A 16,747-nucleotide genomic window follows, 5' to 3' on the forward strand; every position below is an offset into this window, starting at 1 on the left:
TAAAAAACAATGCCAAGCCATATTTTTTACCATCTCCAACTGAGAGGCCAAAGGGCCAAAGACAAAACATAACCCTGTGGCAAAAAACCATCTCCAACCGAGGGGGCTAAAAGGTCATAGGACAAAACATAATTTATTATTTTAATTTAAAAATTACAACAACTTAAATTTAAAAACTATAACAACTTAAATTTAAAGTCTAAAATCATCATCATCATCCGCCATTGTAGGATGATAGTCGGAGGTAAACAACTGCTGTAGGGTCATAATTTCCCTCTTTTTCCTATTAAAATTGGCCTTACTCATTGGAATGTAATCCAAAGTGTTCCCTTGCATATTCATATCATCCATCTCTTCTTGTATTTGTTTGGCTCATTCTTTATGCCTACAATTCCTTTCTTCCACGGCAATGGCATTTTGGTCCGCCATTAATCGCAAAAGGCTTCCATTTCCCATTGAAAGGTGATATCATCATTTGCCTTACCCTTTTCCTTCAATTTTTGGGCCTTGTTTCGTCCCATAGCCCTAGGTATGGAACCTTCACCGGACATGGATTTTCTACCCTTGTTTCTTAAATGGTAGAAGATCCATCTTCATCCCCATCTACAGCTGAGGATGCAGTTCCGAAAACTAGCGTAGGACCTACACTATGTTGAGGTGGATCTTCAAATAACACCCACCCTTTACAAATTTCCCAACAACCGTGATGCTAAAAGGGTTTCGAGTTGTCCTCCATATACAATTCCTCCGCTTCGCGTACCTAGAAAACATAATTACAAAAATTAAAGGAAATTAATTTATGAAATTAAATGTAATATAATTAAATATTTAAAATAAATTGTGAAAACACTTACTTCGTTGCAGTAATTGGCGCCGCTTTCATGTCTACTTGCGACCATTAACAGTGCTTGATGTTATTTATTCAAACTTGGATGAATATGTTTCTTCCATCTTGAAGAACAACTCTAGTTGTTTCGAGTATTCTATGGAGTGGTGCCTTTGTAGAACTCATAGTTTTTTTTTTTTTTACACACGAGTCCAAACACCTTCACTTGTTTGAGAAGTCCCCCTCACACTATCTTCTATAAGCCCTGCAAAGAGCTTCATCTTCTTTTCGGGTCCAAGCCCTACCTTTCATTGCAGGTGTGGCCATTTGAAAATTATTGAAACAAATTGAAGGAAAGATTATTGGAAGAGGTAAGAAAATAGAATGTGAAGAATTGATATAGAATGAAGTGAGATCGTATGGAATGATTAAAATTATGTGAGAAATGGTGTAGGAGTGGCTTAGGTACTTATAGGGAAAAAATGGGATGTTTTTTTTTAAAAAAATTTGGCCAAAAAAAAAAAATTCAAATCCAACAATAACTGACATCAACTAGCCCTTGGTTTAAAAAATTTGGCCCGGCCTGGGGTTGGCTAGTTGGCTGGGTTGGGCCAACCGGTTAGCCCTTTTCTCCTTTTTTGGGCTGGTGAGACCCACGAGCCCTTTGGCGTAGCCCTCGGTTAGAAATGATTTTCGTGTCATTTCAGTCTATTTTCAACCTCTGGACCTCTGGCCAGCCCTTTTCTCCTTTTTTGGACTGGTGGGACCCACGAGCCCTTTGGCCTAGTCCTTAGTTGGAAACGATTTTCGTGTCATTTCAGTTTATTTTCAACCCTCTGGACCTCTAGCCGGATCAATTGGAGATGGCCTAAGACCATCTTCAAGAGAGAGGTGTGCCCTCCCCCGTAGAACCCAGGTTCCAATCATCGACTATGTTGTTTAGATTAACGTAGTGTTCATGAATTCTACTTTCCAATCATTTCCTCCATTGCTCCTCCTTAACAGAAATTATCACAAAAAAATAACTGAAAAGCTAAACCAAGCCATAAATATGTCTACGAATTTCATATCAGTCCATATACTCTGCTTCTCCAACAGATTTCATCATACCATAAAAGTTGCTCTATCATTCCATAAATTATTAACTTATCATTCGTCAAAACTGAAAAAATGCAAAACAATTTCATCATGGTCTTTCTATAAATGTCAACAAAGCGGGATCTACTTTATCTTTACACAATAAATTAACAATCGATTCTGCAGTTGATGTATCTGTAGAAAAACCCCTCTCCACCATTTCTTCAAAAGCCTCACTGTCGTTGATGTCTCGTTGTTATTGATAAACCCTCGGATAATTGTGTTGTACGTGCAACCATCTAGAGAACAACCTCTCTCTTCCATTTCTTTAAGCAAGTTTTCTGCTTCACTTGCTAGTCCCCCATTACAAAATCCACTGATCATTATAGTATATGTCCTGACATTAGGTTGAATTCCTTTTGATGATAAACTACGAAAGAGATCCCATGCATATTCAACCTTTTCAGCTTTGCACAATCCTTCAATAAGAGTAGTGTAAGTTACAATATCAACATCCAACTTCTTTCCCTCCATCTCTTCCGACAATCCAACTGCCTTGGGAAATTGTTGGTTTGCACACATGCCATGCAATAAAATAGAATAAGTTTGAATGTCTGGAAGTTGGCCACAAGCTTGCATTTGAGAGAACAAGTTCTGTGCATCTTGTGTTCTCCCCATCTTGCAAAACCCATCAATAAGAGTGCTATAAGTAACCGTATCAGGAACTCCATTATGAGATATTTCCACAAAAAGCATTCGGGCATCATCTATCCTTTTACGCTTACAATAGCCGTTTATCAATATGTTATAACTATAAGCATCAACCATGCAATCCTTGCTAAGCATTAGATCAAAGATCTTTTTCCCCTCGTCCATTTCTCCTCGCAAACAGTAACCATCCATAAGCGAATTGTAAGTAACTGTATTAGGTTTGACACCTCTTTGAATCATCATCTCAACCACGCTCCTTGCTTCTTGGACCATCCCCTCTTTGCATAATGTATCAGCCAAGACACTGAATGTGTGCACATTTGGAAAGATATGTTTACACACCATTTCATTCAACAATCTCGTAGCTTCTTTCCACTTCCCTATTTTACAGACTCCATGAATCAATTTGTTATAGGTAACAATAGTTGGGGAAATACCCTTACTAATCATTTCTGAGAAGATGTGCAGTGCATCAACAACTAGAGTATCTTTGCAAAGACTGTCGATAATCGTGTTATAGATAACAACGTTAGGCTTGCAAGCTCCTTCTTCCATCTTCTTAAGCAATTGGATAGCTGCAATGTTGTTACCTTTCATGCAAAGGGCCTTTACTAAGGTGCCGAAAGTAACAACACTTGGCTTGCAATTACCTCTCTCCATCATTTTGTTGAAAAGTGCTGCTGCCTCGGCCTCTCTATTCTTAAGAAGAAAGCTGTTGATTAGAGTGGTGTAGGTTGTGACATTTGGCTCAAAACCTAATTTGAAGAAGTTACCCAAGACTGACAAACTAAACTCCATTTGGTTGAGATGACAAAAGCAATTAATGATAATGGTTAGAGTATAAATATCTGGGAATTCCGGACACAACCATTTGGTTATTCATGGAGATGACTGTTGATTAATGTTTCAACTTGGCAAGCTGACCCAACACTTGAGTGAAAGGGATAATGGAAGGCAGAGGACGCCTTTGAAGCATTTCGTCGAACACATTGAGAGCATCCTCAACATTAGTGATTTTCACACGCTGGTGTTGTTGGGTGTTTCTTGATTACGTCGATTTAGAAGCTCGAGAATGAAACAAACCCAAGTAATTGTTGAAGAAAACAACGACAGAAGAAAATTGAACAAGAAAAAGGCAGCATACCTCCGAATCTGAGTCCGAGTCTGCTGCTGCCATAACCAACTTTCAAAGAAGAAGAAGAAGCAGTAGCTGTTGTTGCCCGCATCATCTTCGGTGAGTCAGCGAGTCCGTGCGTAAATCCTCTTTCGAAAAACGTTTGCTGAGGATGATTTGTGGAGGAAAGAATCTGCTTCAACCTGTTAGCGCGATTTTGTTTTTCTTCTTAGTTTGAAAACAAGAAGGGTAAAGCTCTCAACCTTCAATATCCCTATTTGACGAACAAAATTAAAGACAACTACCTAATAAAATACGGTCAAAATAGTAATATCCTACCATTCACAAATTTATATTACCAACAGGACTTGTGAAATTTCCGGAGAGCACTGTTCGGAGCATACATGGAGAGTTTCACTTTGAAAGAATCTCATTAGCGTTTCACTTGATTTCTATCTGGCTAATCTATACATTTTTAAAATTAGCTTTGATGGTTTTGTTCATGCTAAGGGTTTGTAATTCGAGGTCATAATAGTAATCCAACAAAAAGGGAGCCTTACATTTCCAAGCCTATACCACCAATGGATATGTCAACTTATGCATCGAGCTTCAAACCAGCAGGTCTCTTGGATCACTAGAGTTAAAATAGTTGCAAACTCAAATCATTCTTCATTCACGGTAGTAATCTGTAAAGATATCCAGATTCTTACAACATCTTATGCTGGTCCTCGTTTTCGGAAGGAAAGGCTTCCTGAGAAGTACATAGCCGTTGTATCAGGTGTCCCTTCTGCTATTCACCCAGGAGCTTGTAGTACTCGCAGTTGGATGGCAAAGTCCGCCGGTTTTTGCCTTGTATTGGGATATGAAATTGCAACTTTCTCTTCAGGTTACGTGCACATGCTCGCTTAATTAAACACCGTCAGTTGGGACAAGGCATAACCGTAATGATTAACTCCACATCTATGCCAAATTGATCTCTTCCAAATTGCTGGTCTTTTACTTGTCATCCAGTCTGTTTATCGTGCCAGCACTATTGAAATTTACTCAACGCCTGCACCTGTTAATATGAGGGGATTGTTCAGGGCATGCATCTTCATTCTTCAGCCCTGAGCATCCTTCCTGTTCTAGATTCAGAAAAGGAAGATTGACGGAGCCAAACATTTACTTGCAATTGCCTTCTTATTGCACATACATTACCCATAGGACTTGTTAAACTCCATATCAACAACTCAAGGCATTTATTTCAATGGTGAACTTGCAATATTTTAGTGCAGATAGAAAAATGATTAAGAAAAGATGGAATTCGTATATTCTTTGTTTAATCACAGATGACATTGTTTGATCGGATACAGATTGTACCTTTCATGATGGAATTCGGATGCATCATCATATGTGTATTGTATCTGGTGTTGGAGCAAAGTTTAAGAAATGGATTGAGTCCTCCTCCTGTAGCTATCATTTCCTCCATTGCTTCTTTCATCAGACCCATATCCTTTAAAATTAATTATACATAATCTCCTCAAGATAATTATTACCAAAAAATAAAAGAGAAGTTAAACCAAGCCATAAATATGTCTACGAATTTCATATCAGTCCCATTACTCTGCTTTTCAACAAATTTCATAATCTTTAAAGAAAAGTATCATAAGAGTTGCTCGATCACTTGATAGATTCAATTAATAACACATATAGATTCAATTAATAACACATATCATATATCACTAGCCAATGCACGAATGAATGGCTACCTGAACTGCACTCAGCAGCAGAACAACTCCCTCCAATGTAGCATTCAAGAGAAGGAAGCACCGAAACTTGTCAAAACTGAAAAGATGCAAAACAATCTCATCCTGGTCTTTCTATAAATGCCAACAAAGCGGGATCTACTTTATCTTTACAAAATAAAATAACGACCAACTCCGTAGTTGATGCATCTGCAGAAAAACCTCTGAAGTAATTCATAATCCTATAGTATATTTGAGAACAAGGCAGTGCTTGCAACCACTGAAATGTGATTTCCAATCTTACCTGGGTATCCCATATACTTTATAAATGTTTTAAGTTAAATAATATTTACATGCAAGAAAGAAAACGGCAAAGCCCATGTATGCACGTCAACAAATAACAATCGAAAAGTCTAAGCCCCATTACTCGGCTTTTTCAACAGATTTCATAAAAAGAAGAGTATCATAAAAGTTGCTCTATCACTTGATATATTCAATTAATAACACATATCATACATCACTAGCCAATGCACGAATGAATGGCTACCTGAACTGCACTCAGCAGCAGAACAACTCTCTTCAATGTAGCATTCAAGAGAAGGAAAACTTGTCAAAACTGAAAAGATGCAAAACAATTTCATCACGGTCTTTCTATAAATGCCAACAAAGCGGGATCTACTTTATCTTTAGACAATAAGTTAACGACCAACTCCGTAGTTGATGCATCTGCAGAAAAACCCCTCTCCACCATTTCTTGAATAAGCCTCACCGCTGTTGATGTCTCGTTGTTATTGATAAACCCTCGGATAATTGTGTTGTACATGAAACCATCTGGACAACAACCTTTCTCTTCCATTTCTCTAAGCAAGTTTTCTGCTTCACTTGCTAGTCCCCGGTTGCAAAATCCACTAATCATTATGGTATATGTCCTGACATTAGGTTGAATTCCCTTTGATGATAAACTACAAAAGAGATCCCATGCATATTCAAATTTTTCAGCTTTACACAATCCTTCAATAAGAATATTGTAAGTTACAATATCAAAATCCAACTTCTTTCCCTCCATCTCTTCCAACAATTCAACTGCCTTGGGAAATTGTTGGTTTTTACAAAGGCCATTCAGTAAAATATTATACGTTTGAACATTTGGAAGTTGGCCACAAGCTTGCATTTGAGAGAACAAGTTACGTGCATCTTGTGTTCTCCCCATCTTGCAAATCCCATCAATAAGAGTGGTATAAGTAACCGTATCTGGAACAACTCCCTTACGAGACATTTCCAGAAAAAGCATCTGGGCCTCATCTATCCTTTTATGCTTACAATAGCCGTTGATCAATATGTTATAACTACGAGCATTAACCATGCAACCTTTGCTAAGCATCACTTCAAAAACCATTTTTGCCTCGTCCATTTCTCCTCGCATACAGCAACCATCTAGAAGCGAATTGTACGTAATTGTATTGGGTGCTATATCCCTTTGCGTCATCATTTCGACCACGCTCCTTGCTTCCTGGACCATCCCTTCTTTACAAAATGTATCAACCAAAACACTGAAGGTGCACACATCTGGAAAGATATGTTTACTCACCATTTCATTCAACAATCTTGTAGCTTCTTTCCAGTTTCCTAATTTGCAAACTCCATGAACCAAAGAGGTATAGGTAATGACATTTGGGGCAATACCCTTACTCATCATTTCTGAGAAGAGCTTCAATGCATCAACAACTTGAGTATCCTTGCAAAGACTGTCGATGATCGTGCTATAGACAACTAAGTTAGGCTTGCAACCTCTTTCTTCCATCTTCTTAAGAATCTGGATTGCTGCAGTGTTGTTACCTTTTGCGCAAAGGCCCTTTACTAGGGTACCGAAAGTAACCACATTCGGTTTACAGTTACCACTATCCAACATTTTATTGAAAAGTGCTGCAGCCTCGGCCTCTCTATTCTTAAGAAGAAAGCCGTTGATTAGAGTGGTGTAGGTCGTGACATCTGGCTCAAAACCTAATTTGAAGAAGTTACCCAAGACTGACAAACTAAACTCCACTTGGTTGAGATGACAAAAGCAATTAATGATAATGTTTAGAGTATAAACATCTGGACGAATTCCGGACACAACCATTTGGTTATTCATGGAGATGACTGCCGAATAATATTTCATCCTGGCAAGTTGAGTCAAGATTTGGTTGAAAGGGACAACGGGAGGCAGAGGACGCCTTTGAAGCATTTCGTCGAACACATTGAAAGCATCCTCAACATTACTGATTTTCACAAGCTGGTGTTGTTGAGTGTTTCTTGATTCGGTCGATTTAGAAGCTCGAGAGTGAAACAAAGCCAAGTAATTGTTGAAGAAAACAACAACAGGAGAAGATTGAAGAGGGCAAGGAAGCATACCTCTGGTGCTGCTGCTTCCATAACCAACCTTCAAAGAAGAAGAAGCAGCAATCGTTGCTCGCATCATCTTCAGCATCTCTAATTGTTGTAAGACTTTGTGAGAGTTGAAGAGCATGAATTTCATGTTTTTTTTCTAGTTCTTAGATTAACGCAAATTGAAAATAAATACACAAACCAACGAAAAAAATGATTCTATTTTGTCATGATTTTAGGTTTGGTCATAATTAAATTTCTTTTGAGTCTATATATAAAACGAACCAAGTGAATAAGATATTTTAAAAAGTGAAAAACGGTTCGGTCTGGTTTTGAGCTTCCACCAAGATGAAAACTGAAATGGATATGAACGGTTCGGTTCAATTTTTGAACGTTCGTTAATTTTTTTTTTTTTTTTTATTTGTCAACATTGTTTTTTTCGGTTTATTATGTCGTTGTTCAATTCAGTTCCATGATTTTTATGTCCTCCCCTACAATTATATATAGAAATAAGGGCATGTATTTCATATTACACTTCTTGTAGGTCAGGAGAGGCTGAAATACCTCTGTTAGTCTTTCTGACCTCCGAAATGATGGAATGTCATGACAAAGCCACCAGTTGGTCAGTTTTTTTTTTTTTTTTTTTTTTGTAACATACAATACTGCATTAAAATTGAAATTTTTTTTTTTAACAAACGATATTATCTACACCAAAAGAGGGAGACAAAGTGGACAAAACCTCACAATGGGTTAGCCATGTTAATGTGGTTCAAATCTAAGACATTATTATTTACAAGTGAATAGGAATGTTACTAAAATGTAGTATTAAGTGGCAATTGAAAACGTTATTTGATGCAAAAGTGAGAAGTACTGAGCATGAAAGTTTTGCATGCTTAAAGCCGTGAAACAAGTCAACAATGAAGAGCACCACCTTCGTTATTCATACGTCACTAGGCAATGCATGAACGAATGGCTACCTGAACTGGACTCAACAGCAGAACAACTCCCTCCTCCAATGTAGCATTCAAGGGAAGGATGCACTGAAACTTGTCAAAACTAAAAACATGCAAATCAATTTCATCATGGTCTTTCTCTAAATGCCAACAAAGTGGTATCTACTCTATCTTTAGACAATAAATTTCATCATGGTCTTTCCCTAATTGCCGCTCATGAACTTACTCATGCAAGCTCATGAGTAGCACCAGTAGTAGCACTAGAAGCAAACAATATAAATTGGCAGCGGCGGCAAATAATGGAGGAGGAGCAGACGGCACAGCTGCGCGAAATCTTCCGATCGTTTGACGGCAACAAAGACAGCAGCTTGACCGAATCAGAGTTGTAAAATAATTGACTAAGAGATCAATGAAGAGTGTAAAACAATTGCAATACGGTGATTTAGCAAGTTAATGGAGTTTTCTCTCCTGTTAGGGTGAGAGTTTCTCTCCGCACTAGAAGAAAAATGTTCATCTACCACGGTGAATGCTCGTGATAGATTGCAATCCACCACAAACATTGTGCCCGTTAGTAATTTGGAAGTGATAAAAAGTCTCAATTTCTACCACGAGTTATGCCCGTTGTCAAATGTAATGTAACCATAAACAATGCTTATTGTAGATTGGAATTTACCACAGGTACTACTGCCGTTGTGGATTAGTTATTTACCATGAGTAATGGCCGTTATAAAAAAAAAAATAAAAAAATTATATAAATCCACAAAGTTGGAAATTTATTTATTTTTTTTTTAAATAATCACATATTAAAAAAGAATTACAAACTGTACAAAGCTAACAACACCACCATCGATTTTCAATTTTTTTAAGCCTGAGAGGTTCAAACTCTCGCAGGGAATCCCTATGCACTTAGCAAGCACACGCCTTAACCACTCGGCCAAAGCGACTGTTGATGACTTAGGAGGCTACTAATCATTTTTAATTAATTATTTAATTAATCAAAGTCCTTGTTTCTAAATGAGGATCTTCAAGATCTCAAGGATCCTCTAATCACATTCGTTCATCGTACATCGTGCATATATTTTTCTTCAGGTACGGTTGATATTCAACTTTAAATTAAAAAAAAATACAATGATTTATGATCATACAATGTACAATGAACCGACATGATTGGAGGGTTCCGAAGATCCTCACAAGAGAATTTGGAGAGGATCCTTGTCCCTATTTTTCTCTCGTGAACTTAGTCATGCAAGCTCATGAGTAGCACCAGTACTAGCACTAGAAGCAAACAATATAAATCGGTGGTGGCGAGGAATAATGGAGGAGGAGCAGACGACACAGCATCGCGAGATCTTCCGATCGTTTGACGGCAACAAAGATAGCAGCCTGACCGAGCCGGAGTTGTAAAATAATTGACCAAGAGATCAATGAAGAGTGTAAAATAATTACAATAAGGTGATTTAGCAAGTTAATGGAGTTTTCTCTCCCGTTAGGGTGAGAGTTTCTCTCCGCACTAGAAGCAAAAAATGCTCGTCTACCACGGTGAATGTCCATCTTAGATTGCAATCCACCACAAACATTGTGCCCGTTAATAATTTGGAAGTGATAAAAAGTCTCAATTTCTACCACGAGCTATGCTCGTTGTCAAATGTAATGTAACCACAAACAGTGCCCGTTGTAGATTGGAATTTACCACGGGTACTATTGCCGTTGTAGATTACTTATTTACCACAAGTAATGTCCGTTATTAAAAAAAAAAAAAAAAAATATATATATATATATATATATATATATATATATATAAACCCACAAAATTGGAAATTTACTATAAATACAATTTTTTTAAATAATCACATTAAAAAAGAATTACAAACTGTACAAAGCTAACAACACCACCATTGATTTATACTAGGAAATATCAAACTACACATGAAGCATCAACTAGGCCTCAAACAACAAGGAAATTGTCAGTTGAAAGACTTCACTTTTCCTTGAACACCTCCAAACGCCTTTGAAAGTTAATACTATGAACTGTCGTTAACCTATGAACAACTGAAATTATAAACAATGTAAATCACAAACATGCAGTAGTATTGAAAATCAATAAGCACCGACAACAACAAACAAACTCAAAACTAACGAAAGCATTACTTGAATTCTGCCATCGGTCAAAATATATGCAATACTTGTACTAAATAAACAATTACTTGAAGTTGGGAATTACCATTTCAACCAAGTTTCTTGAAGTTATTTAGTGAGCCACCAAAGAGAAGGATCTTGGAGTCCTTGACCTTGAGGTAGAATTACAACTTGAGGCAGAAGCTTGAACAAGGGAAATTGCCATTACTGCAGAAAAGATTCAAATAAAGCAATAAAGCATAGTGTGAGAAAAGACTCGAGTGCACCTCAAAATACATATAAAGGAAGAAAACAAAAAATATATATAATGAATAGGCAAAGAACATGGATAAGGCAAATACATTTTCTGAGAAGCCATGAACACGAGTCGCACCATTCGTAGCCACCATCTGCATCTCCATTCATTAAACACCCACAACCAAAACGTATAAGAAAACAACTTGAAATCAGGATTGCCATTTATTAACATCTAAGTAATTGGATGCAATTATATATAGAGCCGGCGACAAATACAGAGACCTTCGTACAAACTGTTCTTTATTACACTGGAGCTTTTCCGTTAACATCTCAATCAGAACAAGACATACTCGTGCACATACCTAAGAAGCAAAGTGGATCATCCCACTGATTTTTTTTTATCACAATGGACATATTTCAAATATATAGGTTACCAAGATTTATTCAAGCTTAGGTTAGGTAAAGAAATTGAGGGAAACATCTTCAAATTACTAACCATATGATGGCCCATGAACTAGTTAAGTTGAGGAAATGGTAGCTGCGATCAAACCAACAAAACAACTACAACTACAACAGTATTAGAACAAATACAATACAAAATTAAAATACAAGAGCAAAGTTCCTAAATTTGAGTGAGAATATAGAGGATCAAATTCAAAACTCTAACCCTAAAATCCGTCCAAATATTTGCATACCAATTTCTAAGCCATAAAGTGAGAAAGGCTAGCAAATGCAAACTGCCCTGCAACCCAATCGTCATCCACCATCATTCATAAGAGAGAATAAGCTAGGGGTAGTTTTTGAACAAGAAATACGTTACTGCGACAAATTATTATCAAAGACTCATTAATAAAGGAATATAAAAAAAAAAACGATACAAATGAAAATCAAACTTACCCAACCGAAAAAAAAAAAAAAAAAAAAAAAGGAATATTCATCCAAATGTAAACTCTTCCTATTGGCTGGCAAAGCGATGAGATTTGACGGAGCGACGGACGAATCGATGGAGTGACAGCGTAGCAATGGACAGACAGATAGTGAGCGGTGGAGGTGAGAAAAAGGGTGAAACCAAGGCCGAATTTATAAGGTTTTAAACGAAATTGGGGAAAATTGCTTCAAAAACAAAGCTTTTGATGGCAGTTTTGAAGAGATTCTGGTGCGTAGAGTCCCATCTCCGCTGAGTTGGCTCGGAGGAGGAAGAAGGGTTCTTCTTGCATCAATAAAGGGACGAATCGGGAAACATGAAGAAGGTTTGAGAAGAAGTATGAACAGGGGTGCTAGTGGGGACATAGGATTGGAGTAGATATGGAAGCCACTAAGAGCACTTCCACCGTGTGCTCCAGCCCGAGGGACAGGCACAGGAACAGGGCCAAAGGGCCCGAGTGATGAAGTCCAGCGTGTGCTGGCGAGCGAGCCCAAGCAACCCCGAGCGAGAGGCCAGGTAGGAATCGACAACCCGAGAGCCTGAGGGTTGTGTGACGTGTGGCTGATGTGCGGCATCGATGCATGCGCCGACCTTGACATCTCTTCGTCCTCCTTCCCCTCATTTGACCTGGATCTACACACACAAACCCTCAATTCGAACGAAAAACATCAACTATACATAATCAATTTCAAAAAATTAAATTAAACTAAATTTTCCAATAAAATTACGGTTCTAAAACCACCGCATATACGATCAAATTCGATCGGCAGCAAATAAATCAAGCAAAAAATTAATAAATAAAAAAAAGAATCAGCGGATTGAAATCACTATTCAGGATTGATGGCTGGGACTTAGAACGAGTCGTGAAAAATTAGGGAGAAATTCTAGTCCCGGCAAGCAGCTATCGCTATGTGTAGAGAGAAGGGAAGTGGAAGAGAAAGGGAAGGGAATGAAAGCAGAGAAGATGAGAGGAAGACGAAGATTGGGGAAGAAGGAGAAACCGAGCAGGGAGGGAATGAAAGCAAAGAGGAGGGGAGATGATGATGGTGGAATGAGGGAAAAAGGTAAATGAGGGGAAAAAGGGAAAGAAAGACAGAAAGAAAAAGAGAGAGAGAGAGAGAGAGAGGAAGAACCGGTCAAATGAGGAGAAAAAGGGAAAGGGTGATAGGGATGTTTGATGGATTGGGTGAGAGAAAAAAATATTTTATTGTTTATTGCCAGAGCTATTCAAGTGTAACGATGGAGATGCAAAAGGCAGTTACTGTTCATTAAGGGCAGTTACTGTTCACTGGGTAGATTAAATAGTGAATAGCCTGGGGAGGGTTTCTCACGGTGGAAGTGCTCTAAGAGAGAGGGAGAAAAAGAGAGAGGACAAAAATTAACAAACTAAAAAAAGGGAAAGGAAGATAAAGTGGAAGAGATGGGGGCATGGAGAAGGCAGAGAGTGCGCAAAGTGAACTTGTCAAATTTCAAATATGTTCAAAATTTTTCAAAATTTGGTGTCCCGCCTTCTCTGTTTTTTTTAATTATGAATGATTGTACCACACGTTATGTTTATGGTAGATAATAAAAAGGCGATGCGTATATATATTTTTTTTTTTTTAAGGAAAGACGATATCATTAACTTGGAAAAGTTACTTTGTTTCTTGGATGAGAAGATCCAAAATAACACTCAGAGGCTCCTCAATCCAAACTAAACGAGTCCCACTTGACACTGCTACATTTGCCAAACAATGGGCAATACCATTATTATTCCTAAAAATAGAAATAAACTTCGAAGCAGTAAACGAAGCTGCACTATGTAAATCATCCCCCAATAGCAAATCCATGACCGAATCATGATCCACACAAGTATTGATAATGGAAATTGCTTGGGAGGAGTCACTTTCGACTTGAACCTTTTGATAGCCAACTCCACTTCATGCTTAATCGCTAGCAACTCAGCTTGGAGAGTCGAGGAAACAAAGGGAAGAAAGCGTGTCGTTGCTACCACAAAAGCTCCCTATGCGTCACGGATTACCACACCAGCCCTACCCACCTCAACCTGCAATTTAGTAGCAACCTCCACATTCTCTCTCACCCAATATTCCGCCACCACCCTAGGCATCAAACCATTTCCCCCTGCCGAGTACGAGCCGTCTGTTGCTGAGCAGTAAGTACAAGATCTGCCGCAGCCCAGAATTCCTGCAACCATGCCACAACACGTTGCACCACAACCCCTGGGGCCTCTTGCTTCCACTCCAAATTTGATCATTCCTCGCCTGCCAAAGATGCCAAACCACCATACAAATGAAATTGAAAGCAAAATGATTAGTTTGTAACAACAACAAAAACCACTCATTGACTGATCCACAAGGGACGGAATTAACCAGAAAGCTACATGGGGCCGCAAACCATGTAGCTCTAGCAAAATGACACTATTTGAGAACATGCACCACTGTCTCCGATGCTCCATTACAGAAAATGCACGTCAAATCCGATGTAAACCTTTCTTAGACAAATTCTCTTTTGTCAGGAGAATATTATGACAAGTCCTCCACACCATATTCCTCACTTTCGGTGGGACTTTGGCATTCCATATAGCTTTACATAAAAGAGTAAACGGATTTCCTGCAGAAGCTGAAGAAGACGCACTTAGTGACAGTGGTTTAATAGAATTCCATGCAACCCAATAAGCACTCTTGACTGTGAAAATACCCCAGTCATTATAATGCCAGATTAGTTTATCAGATGGAAGCCGATAACTAATGGGCAAAGCACGAATATGCTCCCTGTCTTCTTCCTTAAAATACTCAGTCAACTTAGCGTCACACCACTTGTTCCTTTCCACATCAATAAGCTCAGAACCCTCATATCCTCTCGAGATGGAGGCGGCATCATTATGGGACAAAATGTCAAGGGTCGTGGCACCCACCTATTCCTCCATACCCGCATTGAAGCCCTATCCCCAATCAGCCATCTCGAGCCCTTCTCCAACACCATTCTAGCTTTGAGTATGCTAGACCAACAATATGAAGAAGACGAGGGAACAAAGGGTGTCCCAAAAAGAAGTATTGGGGAAATACCTAGCCTTAAATAGCCTTGCCGTTAAGGACTCTACGTTTTGGACAATTTGCCAACCTTGTTTTGCCAGTACCTCCAAGTTAAAAGCATAAAGATTCCAAAACCCCATACCACCTTCCGGTTTAGCAATGCACAACTTATCCCGTGATTGCCAATGAATCTTCCTCGAGTCCAGATCACTGCCCCACCAAAACCGAGCCATTAACTGATGTAACTCATCACAAAAAGTCTTTGGAAGCACAAAACAATTCATAGCATATGTAGGCAGTGCCTGAGCCACCACTTTCACGAGCAATTCACGTCCCACTCCACTTAAGCACTTCCCTTTCCAACTACTCAACCTCTTGTGGACTCGTTCTTTGATATAAGCATAAGTTTGGCGTTTATTCTTACCCGCGAACGTAGAGTGGCCCAAATAATGCACATGTCGTTCCACCAATTGGACCCCCAAAAAATTGGCAAGCCCTTGCTGCTCTCGGCCATGCACGTTAGCACTGAACGCAATACTAGTCTTCCCCAAGTTTATTTCATGCCCTGACGCTTGGGAGAAAACACCTAAAATACGTTGGACCACAGCGCATTCATCCAGATTGGTTTTACCAAACAAGAAAATGTCGTCAGCAAACAATAAGTGATGGATACTAGGCTCAGCCTCACAAATCCGAATCCCGCTAAGAACTCTCATTTGCTCATTATACACAATAAGTGCCGATAAACCCTCAATGCAAAGGAGGAATAAATAGGGAGATAACGGATCACGCTGACGTAGACCACGAGAAGGCTCCATATACCCATATGTTTCCCCATTGGCCAAAAAGGAGTACGACATAGATTTCACACACATCATCACCACCGACACCCATCGACTATCAAACCCCAACTTCAACATCACATCTTCCAAAAAGTTTCACTTCACCCTATCATAGGCCTTACTAAGATCCACTTTGAGAGCAAAAGAACCTTCATGACCCCACCGTTTGTTATGAAGATAATGACCTATTTCCAACGCTACCAAAGTATTATCAGCAATCAACCGCCCTGGGACAAAAGCACTCTAATACGGAGAAATTATTATATTCAAAAATTTCTTCAAACGATTCGCAATCACCTTTGCCTCAATCTTATATATGACATTACACAAACTAATCGGTCGTAACTGTGATATCTCATACGGCTGATTCACCTTAGGAATCAAGACTACATGAGTGAAACAAACCTCCCGTAGTGATCTTCCAAATGTGAGAAAAAAGTGAACAACATTCACCATATCATGCTTTACAACATGCCAGAACTTCTAAAAAAATAGGGGTGACTTATCGTCCAGTCCCGGAGCTTTGGACGAGTGCATTTGGAAGAGTGCAAACCGGATCTCCTCCTTCAAGTAAGGTCTCAACAGTTCCTCATTCATTTAAGTAGTAACACATCGTGAACATGCCCCTGTAACCTCCTACACCGCACGATCCAGGACGCCCTGAGAACGAAAAATATTCTGAAAATACCCCACTACCGTGCCTTCAATGCCAACCCTTGAATCCTACCATACCCCATTCGCATCCCTCAACCCGTTTATATTATTTTTCCGTTTATGGTTTAACGCCCGCAAATAAAAAAACTTCA

General features: G+C 38.8%; 2 protein-coding genes, 1 long non-coding RNA gene and 1 pseudogene across 5 annotated transcripts; all 4 read right to left on the reverse strand.

Moving 5' to 3' along the window:
• Nucleotides 1-1,955: 1,955 nt before the first annotated feature.
• Nucleotides 1,956-4,415, reverse strand: LOC125479494 (annotated as a pseudogene).
• LOC125468096 (putative pentatricopeptide repeat-containing protein At1g12700, mitochondrial) lies at nt 4,058-8,161 on the reverse strand. The gene is made up of 2 exons (XM_048588870.1): nt 6,000-8,161; nt 4,058-5,552 (listed from the first exon to the last, which is right to left on the reverse strand). Exon 1 carries the CDS (start codon nt 7,965-7,967, stop codon nt 6,093-6,095), a length of 1,875 nt encoding a protein of 624 aa, XP_048444827.1. The 5' UTR covers nt 7,968-8,161; the 3' UTR covers nt 4,058-5,552; nt 6,000-6,092.
• A 2,451-nt stretch (nt 8,162-10,612) lies between these two features.
• On the reverse strand, nt 10,613-13,182 carry LOC108867985. 3 transcript variants are annotated; one of them, XR_007260077.1, is made up of 4 exons: nt 12,896-13,182; nt 11,247-11,961; nt 10,991-11,112; nt 10,613-10,818 (listed from the first exon to the last, which is right to left on the reverse strand). It is a non-coding gene; the product is annotated as an uncharacterized LOC108867985 (long non-coding RNA). The 3 variants fall into 3 exon arrangements; XR_007260075.1 differs by having other exon boundaries at nt 11,247-13,182; XR_007260076.1 differs by lacking the exon at nt 10,613-10,818 and having other exon boundaries at nt 10,841-11,112; nt 11,247-13,182.
• An 887-nt stretch (nt 13,183-14,069) lies between these two features.
• On the reverse strand, nt 14,070-15,959 carry LOC125479438. The gene is made up of 3 exons (XM_048588716.1): nt 15,204-15,959; nt 14,555-14,981; nt 14,070-14,251 (listed from the first exon to the last, which is right to left on the reverse strand). Exons 1-3 carry the CDS (start codon nt 15,957-15,959, stop codon nt 14,070-14,072), a joined length of 1,365 nt encoding a protein of 454 aa, XP_048444673.1.
• Between the last annotated feature and the right edge of the window lie 788 nt (nt 15,960-16,747).

The sequence above is a fragment of a genome, unplaced genomic scaffold (genome assembly GCF_019419815.1).
Source record: "Pyrus x bretschneideri cultivar Hongxiangsu unplaced genomic scaffold, Pyrus_bretschneideri_v1 Contig29, whole genome shotgun sequence".
In the NCBI taxonomy this organism is placed as follows: domain Eukaryota; kingdom Viridiplantae; phylum Streptophyta; class Magnoliopsida; order Rosales; family Rosaceae; genus Pyrus; species Pyrus x bretschneideri.

What these genes read in the sequence shown, in the direction of transcription:
- LOC125468096 (XM_048588870.1), bottom strand. Translation starts at nt 7,967, where the DNA reads ATGAAATTCATGCTCTTCAACTCTCACAAAGTCTTACAACAATTAGAG.
- LOC125479438 (XM_048588716.1), bottom strand. Translation starts at nt 15,959, where the DNA reads ATGTCGTACTCCTTTTTGGCCAATGGGGAAACATATGGGTATATGGAG. An exon ending in TTTATGCTTTTAACTTGGAG is followed by an intron (nt 14,982 to 15,203) that starts GTACTGGCAAAA and finishes ATGGAGGAATAG; the next exon opens with GTGGGTGCCACGACCCTTGA. An exon ending in AGAGAATTTGTCTAAGAAAG is followed by an intron (nt 14,252 to 14,554) that starts GTTTACATCGGA and finishes GCATGGTTGCAG; the next exon opens with GAATTCTGGGCTGCGGCAGA.